The sequence below is a fragment of the Ptychodera flava genome, chromosome 19, assembly GCF_041260155.1.
Source record: "Ptychodera flava strain L36383 chromosome 19, AS_Pfla_20210202, whole genome shotgun sequence".
Taxonomy (NCBI): domain Eukaryota; kingdom Metazoa; phylum Hemichordata; class Enteropneusta; family Ptychoderidae; genus Ptychodera; species Ptychodera flava.
The window spans coordinates 2,305,039-2,314,669 of record NC_091946.1 but is presented as its reverse complement, the minus strand read 5'-3'; the positions used below and the strand labels follow the sequence as shown (position 1 = coordinate 2,314,669).

The 9,631-nt window shown below is 40.6% G+C and overlaps 1 protein-coding gene across 1 annotated transcript; it reads left to right on the top strand.

Annotated features, from left to right (window-relative positions):
- The first annotated feature begins 358 nt into the window (after positions 1–358).
- LOC139118365 (sialidase-1-like) lies at positions 359–8,936 on the top strand. Its single transcript, XM_070681660.1, has 3 exons — positions 359–1,211; positions 1,599–1,693; positions 7,038–8,936. Exons 1-3 carry the CDS (start codon positions 584–586, stop codon positions 7,440–7,442), a joined length of 1,128 nt encoding a protein of 375 aa, XP_070537761.1. The 5' UTR covers positions 359–583; the 3' UTR covers positions 7,443–8,936.
- The last annotated feature ends 695 nt before the right edge of the window (positions 8,937–9,631 follow it).

The following is a 9,631-nucleotide window of genomic DNA, read 5'->3' as shown; positions in this document are numbered from 1 at the left end:
TATACATTTCTAAAAGCCAGGAACACAGAATCGTCCGCAGCTGGGCCGGGCTATTAGTATTACATGCACAATGTCATTCTCACTCTCGTCTGTCACGAGTTATGGTCATATGTGACCGTTCAGTGACCCTGATTGCAAGTCAGGTGATCTACGGCCACCCAACTCGTTAGCGATTTGTTCTGTGTAACTTTTTAAAAATACAAATTTCTTGTGAAATGACTATGTATGATCACAACAAAATGTTTTCACGACAGTTTACCTTCTATATCCATTAAGCGATATCTACGTGATTTTCAAGTTGTTTTATCAAGACTTATTTCGAAGCAATGCGCCTGCCATATTGAAATTATTGCAGAACTGTGGTAAGACGCTGCACGTGATCACTGCAGTCGACAAAAACACACCAGAAGTTACGAGGGAAAGGGGTGTTGTTCGCGTTTATCGAGATCAAGCTGCAGTCGTTGGCAGAATACAGTCATTTTGTTTGTATATGTCTACCTTTTCACTCGTAATTTACAGGGTTTCCAAGTCACTAGCTAAAGTATCGGTTTGAGTTCTGCAACAATTCAAACTGATCGCAATCATGACAACCTTCGGAAACCTGTTCCTAACGGCTTTTGTAGCTGTCTTGGTCATTTGTCCGTCTTTTGCCCTGTCTCCCTTCGTCATACACGAGAGTACAGTCTGGGAGACAGGCCTAGGCGAAATCAGTGCATACCGAACTCCTATACTAATCAACACGCCCGGTGGACTGTTGGCCTTTTGTGGTGCCCGGAAATACTCCAAATCTGACACAGGTGCTAAGGTAGTCACCATGAGAAGATCTCTTGATGGAGGCCTGACATGGAAACCTACCGTCTTTCTTGTGGACGATTTTGATGCTCCAAATGGACTCAACATCGGTGTAGTTATTGTCGACACCAAAACCAATTTAATGATTCTGACTTTTTCTTTCTGCGTTCACAACCTGTGTCCCGAGCATATTCCGAGGAACTACCTTATGAGAAGTTCCGACTGGGGATATAGTTGGACTGAGCCAGAAGATTTTGCACAAAACAACCCTTACTTCCAAGCCTGGCCGTATGGATTTGGTCCTGGTTATGGAATTATCAAGCAGTATCCACCAAATGTTGGTCGAATGTTTGCGTGTGGTCACACCGTTGATCGAGACAAGTTTAAAACACAAAGCATGAATTGCCTGTACAGCGACGGTATGTTTTTAGCTCCATAGTTTGAGCTTGCCCTACTGAAAAATAGCTCTGCATGGCTGTGTGTTACCGGCGTTATACGGCCTCCCACCACAGAGTGGGAGGCCGTATAACGCCGGTAACACACAGCCCTGTCATGCAGAGCTATACTGAAAAAGTACATTCGTGGTTTAAACAATTAATTTCAGTCAATGGGGAAAGTTATGCACATCAGGACGGAAAATAAATCTTTGGCATGCCTAGTCTAGTTTACCGAGTTGAAATAGTCTATCAGGCTATAAACGTGTCTTTAGAATTGTGTGCTGCATAACTTTGGATCCAAGTACAAGGTTTGAAGGAAACTTCAAGATATGAGAATGTTTGTTTCATGTATAAAATTTGTTATTTCAGACATGGGTAAGACCTGGACAATTGGCGCATCGATCTACTCTGTTCCATATGGCATGGAAAAGAAGTCTAGAGATCTGATTGCTGGAGAACCACAGGTAAATATATAATTTTATTTTCAATGAAATATGAAGGATCAAAACTCTAATGTGTTTGAATTATTTTGCCCCATATAGAAAAAGACAAAGATTGATGAGTGAGGCCATACTAGCTTCTCATTATTTATGAATTTGTCATCGAATGTACACTCACAACTGTGACATTGTATTACCACTACCTCCATGGTACTACCAAAACTGCTGCTTGTTGTAAAGTACTTGCCATTGTTAGTGTGGCAGCTATTATGAAGTCACATGACTTGACAGAATGGATCATGTGATTAAGACAGGGTCAACAATACAATGAGAGTTAATAATGCATCAGACACAATGACAGTTAACAACACATATTGAACAGTCTGCCAAGATCTTTTAGGATCATTAACCAAATGTTTCGGAAGCAGATGTCACTTTCCACAGTGCATATTTCAAAAGTCCAGGCACAAGGGGGACTTTAGTATTTGACAGGCATAGCAATGCATTGGTCAAAATCTTACAATGAGACATCCACAGTTCTTGTTGTCATTTTGCTAAATCATTGAACAGTCGTACGGTACATTTACTCAATAACTTGACATTTGTTGGAAAGAGTTCCTTAAACATCAGTCCGTTAAGAGTTAAAATATGTAGAGTATTTGTCCCACTGTATTGAAGTCCAGGAATTACAGCAAGATTTGTAAACTGTAACATATTTGCTACAAGGGTTTTGGAACACAGGTAAATGATTAGGAAAACCTGATACCATTTCTGTTGTCCTTTACAACAGAATAGGATATACCGGTACCTAGGGTACCCAGGGATGTAGAACATTTTGGTTACAGTCTGCAAAAAATAAAAATATAGGTAGCTAAAAGTAGTGAGGACACATTCAATTTTGTGCAAAATGTCACTGATTTTTCATTAAACTGATACTTTCACAGCCAGTAAATTTCAGCCTGCTTATTGTTTTTCCCAGCTATTTTCTACATCTCTGGTACCTCAATAGGTTTTGTCGGAGTACCCATCCTTAACAAAAACATGGAAATGTAAAATATTAAGCAATGTCGCCATCATGCAAACCTGTGCTTGATTGATGCCTGGTATGGCAATGTTGAATATACTTTATTACAACAAATTTTGGATGGTGAAAGGGGAGGGGAGGAACATCTTTTTAAGACTTATTCATGTTGATAATGTGTACATAAAACAGTTCATGTTTTTTCAACATCTGTGTCATTATGAAACTTCCGGTCAAAGTAGAGATGAATGTGATCTTTTTTTGAATTGGATTAGATGAAGATTAAAGCTAAGAATCAGCATAGAGCTGAAAAGAGGAAGAGATAATTTATCCAAGATAAACCTGTCAATTTCATTGTGATTCACCATGTTTGCTCTCAGTACATGTACTTACAACTAAGTCAGTGTTGAACGGTTGGATATTGGTACTGCAATAGTCCAACAACACCTGTGTGGATCTAAGTGAAGGATGTTGTTTAATATGTTGCTATTTTAGCTAGCAGCTGAAACTGTTTAGTAGTGTAAGACCAGAAAAAAGCAAAAGTGGCCTTAAAAGTCCATATTGTGGGTTTTAGTAAAATCCAGCTCTAATAGTTACCTGATATTTCTTTCAATATTTCCAAATGTTGCGAAAGAAAACAGCCTTCTATGATGTTGTAGTCACTGTCTGAATAAACATCGTTGCTTTATGCCAGAATAATATGCAATTTTCATGGGGTAATAGCAGTAGTGATTTTGATCTGTACAGTTAAAAAAGAAGGCAGAAGAAAAGTACTACTGTATGATTAAAGAGAAGTTACTGAGTTTCTTCTGTAATGGTTAAATCTTTTCACTCTGAAAAAATCGATTTGATTGCTTACTTCAGTGGGAATACCAGCATTCCACAAATCATACTTGAAAATATACTGTTGCAACTCTACCCTAACTTCGTATCATTCCATCATTGCGCTATCACAAAATACCCCTTCTCATGACTGCTAGGTGAACTTGTGGCTTCCTTTATCATCCTCCTCAAAAGGCAGTAAGCATTTGATGCTCTTTCACCTTTTAACTCCATTTGTTAGGATCCTCTCCTTTTATTATCGAGATGTGACCGTCACAACGTAATCAAAATGATTTGAGTAGGAGCTTTGGTGATCACAGTTCAACTAATTAGTTGACTTTCAGTTCAATGGTAGCAGCTGAGTAGTTATCACCAAAATATATTGTACAGTCACTGTGATGGTTATTTGAATAGTGTAATTTAGCGTTAGGGTTTGCAAGAAGGAATTAGTTAAATGTAGATGTCTAGACTGTAGTGGACTGATATATAATATTGATCAAGATAACTTTCCAGAGTACTAGAAGTGAGAATGATATTGATACGGCCCAGGAATACTTTCCAACTGTGCTAGCACTGTACCGAGGTAGCTACGCAGCATGAGTGTATCCAGTTGTCATTCGTTAATGCATATTGACCTTGCTTTAGTGAGTCAAAAATGTGGACTATCCATATCTTTACAGCCATATTTTCAAGGGTTTATGGTACAGTCAAGTGAGAGTTAAGTTTTACATGTTTGATGGGTAATAAATTGTCTTCAGCTAATTGTGCCAGTAGTTTCCCTATTGTTTGACACTTGTGTCACATTGGTCTTTTGAAGAAAAGTACAAGCAAACTAGTATCCCAGCATCACTGATGTGCTAGCATCAGGTAAGCCCTTGATAGTCTAGTACTGTACTAGCTCAGTATCTGCAGCTGCCATCCCAGTGCTAGTCCAATATCAACCCTGTGCTAGCTGCCATCCCAGTGCTAGTCCAATATCAACCCTGTGCTAGCTGCCATACCAGTGCTAGTCCAATATCAACCCTGTGCTAGCTAAGTGCCAGTCCCATATCAATCCTATGCGAGCTTAGTGCCATCCCAGTGCCAGTCCCATATCAATCCTATGCCAGCTTAGTGCCATCCCAGTGCCAGTCCAATATCAATCCTATGCCAGCTTAGTGCCATCCCAGTGCAAGTCCCATATCAATCCTATGCTAGCTTAGTGCCATCCCAGTGCCAGTCCCATATCAATCCTATGTTAGCTGTAGTGCCATCCCAGTGCCAGTCCCATATCAATCCTATGCCAGCTTAGTGCCATCCCAGTGCCAGTCCCATATCAATCCTATGCTAGCTTAGTGCCATCCAAGTGCCAGTCCCATATCAATCCTATGCTAGCTTAGTGCCATCCCAGTGCCAGTCCCATATCAATCCTATGCCAGCTTAGTGCCATCCCAGTGCCAGTCCCATATCAATCCTATGCTAGCTTAGTGCCATCCCAGTGCCAGTCCCATATCAATCCTATGCCAGCTTAGTGCCATCCCAGTGCCTGTCCCATATCAATCCTATGCCAGCTTAGTGCCATCCCAGTGCCAGTCCCATATCAATCCTATGTTAGCTTAGTGCCATCCCAGTGCCAGTCCCATATCAATCCTATGACAGCCTAGTGCCATCCCAGTGCCAGTCCCATATCAATCCTATGCTAGCTTAGTGCCATCCCAGTGCCAGTCCCATATCAATCCTATGCTAGCTTAGTGCCATCCCAGTGCCAATCCCATATCAATCCTATGTTAGCTGTAGTGCCATCCCAGTGCCAGTCCCATATCAATACTATGCCAGCTTAGTGCCATCCCAGTGCCAGTCCCATATCAATCCTATGCTAGCTTAGTGCCATCCCAGTGCCAGTCCCATATCAATCCTATGCTAGCTTAGTGCCATCCCAGTGCCAGTCCCATATCAATCCTATGCCAGCTTAGTGCCATCCCAGTGCCAGTCCCATATCAATCCTATGCCAGCTTAGTGCCATCCCAGTGCCAGTCCCATATCAATCTTATGCTAGCTTAGTGCCATCCCAGTGCCAGTCCCATATCAATCCTATGCCAGCTTAGTTAGTGCCATCCCAGTGCCAATGCCATATCAATCCTATGTTAGCTGTAGTGCCATCCCAGTGCCAGTCCCATATCAATCCTATGCCAGCTTAGTGCCATCCCAGTGCCAGTCCCATATCAATCCTATGCTAGCTTAGTGCCATCCCAGTGCCAGTCCCATATCAATCCTATGCCAGCTTAGTGCCATCCCAGTGCCAGTCCCATATCAATCCTATGCCAGCTTAGTGCCATCCCAGTGCCAATGCCATATCAATCCTATGTTAGCTTAGTGCCATCCCAGTGCAAATCCCATATCTATCCTATGTTAGCTTAGTGCCATCCCAGTGCCAGTCCCATATCAATCCTATGCCAGCTTAGTGCCATCCCAGTGCCAGTCCCATATCAATCCTATGCTAGCTTAGTGCCATCCCAGTGCCAGTCTCATATCAATCCTATGCTAGCTTAGTGCCATCCCAGTGCCAATCCATATCAATCCTATGTTAGCTGTAGTGCCATCCCAGTGCCAGTCCCATATCAATACTATGCCAGCTTAGTGCCATCCCAGTGCCAGTCCCATATCAATCCTATGCTAGCTTAGTGCCATCCCAGTGCCAGTCCATCCATATCAATCCTATGCTAGCTTAGTGCCATCCCAGTGCCAGTCCCATATCAATCCTATGCCAGCTAGTGCCATCCCAGTGCCAGTCCCATATCAATCCTATGCCAGCTTAGTGCCATCCCAGTGCCAGTCCCATATCAATCTTATGCTAGCTTAGTGCCATCCCAGTGCCAGTCCCATATCAATCCTATGCCAGCTTAGTTAGTGCCATCCCAGTGCCAATCCCATATCAATCCTATGTTAGCTGTAGTGCCATCCCAGTGCCAGTCCCATATCAATCCTATGCCAGCTTAGTGCCATCCCAGTGCCAGTCCCATATCAATCCTATGCTAGCTTAGTGCCATCCCAGTGCCAGTCCCATATCAATCCTATGCCAGCTTAGTGCCATCCCAGTGCCAGTCCCATATCAATCCTATGCCAGCTTAGTGCCATCCCAGTGCCAATGCCATATCAATCCTATGTTAGCTTAGTGCCATCCCAGTGCAAATCCCATATCTATCCTATGTTAGCTTAGTGCCATCCCAGTGCCAGTCCCATATCAATCCTATGCCAGCTTAGTGCCATCCCAGTGCCAATCCCACATCAATCCTATGTTAGCTTAGTGCCATCCCAGAGCCAGTCCCATATCAATCCTATGTTAGCTTAGAGCCATTCCAGTGCCAGCCATGTACAAAACCACTGCTAGCCCACTGTTAGCCAACAGGTTCCAATATGTTTACCAAATGTGAAAACTTATCTTATTCATTTCTCTATAGTCAAGAGAAAGAAACTTTCACACTGTATCTTTCAACTTTATACTGTGTACAATTTTGTCTATTTTGTATATTGTATGTTACATTGCAGCCTGTAGAGTTACCAGATGGCAGCATCACAGTCAATATCCGCAATTCCTACGGTTATCACTGCAACTGTAGACTCATTGCTAAGAGTTTTGATGGTGGAGTATCATTCCCGTGGCAGAACATCACACTGGATGAAGAACTCATAGAACCAGGATGTCAAGGTAGCTTACTAGTACACAATAAAGTCATGTATTTTTCCAATCCAAACTCTAATGCAGGAAGACTTAACATGACAGTCAAGTATAGTTTTGACTATGGAGAGAATTGGGTTGGTTCTGTACAAATCTACCCTAATGTAAGTGAATATTCTTGTCTTTCACCAATTGATGATAATAATATTGGTGTCTTGTATGAAAAAGATGGCTACCACAAGATGGGATTTGCAAAGATTAGATTAAATCCATGATTCCATGGAAAATAACATATGCACCGCAATTGTGCTCTGTCATTGAGAGAGATTTATTTTCTATCAGAACAGCTCTTGTTTGAACAGATAGAGTATTATATACCAATAAAGTCATAAGATTTTCAATTTTCCGATGATCCAGTCGTTTGAGATATTCTATCCTGAAAATAATTTTGCTTTGCTTCCAGTACATAACATGTACATGAGCACTGCAGATATAAAAATGATTTGTCACTTGGTGAAAGAATTAGTCTTTGGATGTTTACTGTAGATCTATTATTTTTGTACCTGTGTACCGAGGCTCACAATTCATGCAATTTACAGTTTGTATTCTACAGCTAGAGATAATACCTGAATTTACAATTTCTTTGGAAGAAAACTTGATTTGATCATCCATGAATATATAAAATGTGATGTTCACAGTTGTATATGAAATTTGTTTGATCAACAGTCTTTCCACAAGATGTTACTGCCCTATACAATACATGTAATCTAAGGATAATATTTGACACATTGTTTACATACCGGTACATGTACTGAGTACTGTGTACACCGTTCCTTTCTTCAAGTAGTGTATATTTAACATTAAGTATGATATTCAAGACTTGCTCTCTGGCAGAAGTAGAAATAAGTTTAATTTCATTAACAGTATGATGACACATTTCAGTGAAAGTGCCTTTACTAGCATCATGGTCAGTTTCAAAGATAAACACTTGTAGTGATAAGTTATGAAATCTGGAAGCTTTTTGTGGTATATTTTATAACTCTAATATTCATTCCATTCAGAGAATATAGACCTTGGATATAATAAATTTGTAAAGGGTTTAACAAAATATCCAGTCTTCTGATGTTCTGGCTATGCACCACCATTCTTTGTAAACTGAATTTACTTTAGTCCACTGGTTGGCAGATAGGTTACGCTAGAACTATCTTCATAACAAGTGTACAGTCATGTGTGTGGGCTATTGAGCTATATGCAGGCTATCAAACTATATGTATGTGCAGGCTATCAAGCTATATGCAGAACATAAGAACACTAGGTTTTCCATGATATTATTGCTAGATATCACCCAAAGAGCAAAAACATTTTTCACAGTGCTAGCTAGACTGTCGCCAGTCACTTGTACCGCTTTGTTTTGCGTATTGGCGTAGCTTCCAGTCGTGCCTTAGGCACTTGGCCTCGTGCCTTCAGCGCTCAATCGCCTGCGTTGGATTGCTACTGTACTTAATAAAGTGACTCCGTACAAAAGAAGGCTCGAGGGACTGTCGACAGTGTAACTGCTAGCTGACATTTTGCCAAGTTCCAGGCTTTACCACCAAGACTTTTTACAATTACCAAAGTGCAGGTTTAAAGTTTACAGTGCAGTGAATTTTATATGTATCAAGCATTTTGAATAACCAGTTTTATATTTTACATCTTTAGGTCAAATGCAGTCAGCAGACTAGTTTCTGTTGAAGTTACAAAATCAATAAAGGACATTTTGATCTAAAATATTACTTTTGTGATGTCGTGCTCAGTAACTGCTGATTATATGGACATATTGATATACCATGGACACATATTCAAACATGGACAGTAGAAAAAGGACTATCCTTTGCTTCAAATAACACTCTTGAGTAACATAGGAGTGTTTTGTGACATGGTTGTTTCCTAGATCTTGTCTTGTTTTCATGTAATCCTTCAAGTGTCCTTAGTAAGTGTGTACAGTTTTGAAATGTGAACTTCATCATGCTCAAAGGATTTGTCACGCTGTGTCTGAATGGCAAGGGTTGAAGTTGATGAAAGGGAGATGTCCCCCAAGGCCAAAATTCCTCATACGATAGTTTCACTGCTAATCATGTGATCAAAAATACGTACATTGATATAAGGATATGGCAACCTGCTGAGTTTGCCCTATTTTAGACTTTGTCAAGGTCATTTCTGGCGATCTTGAGTGGTACACTTTAAAAATAGATGAGATGGAATTCATAAGTCGGTGTGAATCAAAGGATTTAAAAATGAAAGCAACAACACACTCCAAGTATGCTTCTATGAATGAGAATTCTTCTGGACAACTATTCACTCAATAATTCAACCACTCCTGCATTCTTGAAATACTTGAGTAGTTTGCAAAGTTAAGTCATCCTGATCATCAAAGACATGGTTCATTCAAGAATAAACCTACTTTCAAAATGTTGAAATGTAAGAG

What these genes read in the sequence shown, in the direction of transcription:
- LOC139118365 (XM_070681660.1), top strand. Translation starts at nt 584, where the DNA reads ATGACAACCTTCGGAAACCTGTTCCTAACGGCTTTTGTAGCTGTCTTG. An exon ending in GAATTGCCTGTACAGCGACG is followed by an intron (nt 1,212 to 1,598) that starts GTATGTTTTTAG and finishes TTGTTATTTCAG; the next exon opens with ACATGGGTAAGACCTGGACA. An exon ending in TGATTGCTGGAGAACCACAG is followed by an intron (nt 1,694 to 7,037) that starts GTAAATATATAA and finishes GTTACATTGCAG; the next exon opens with CCTGTAGAGTTACCAGATGG.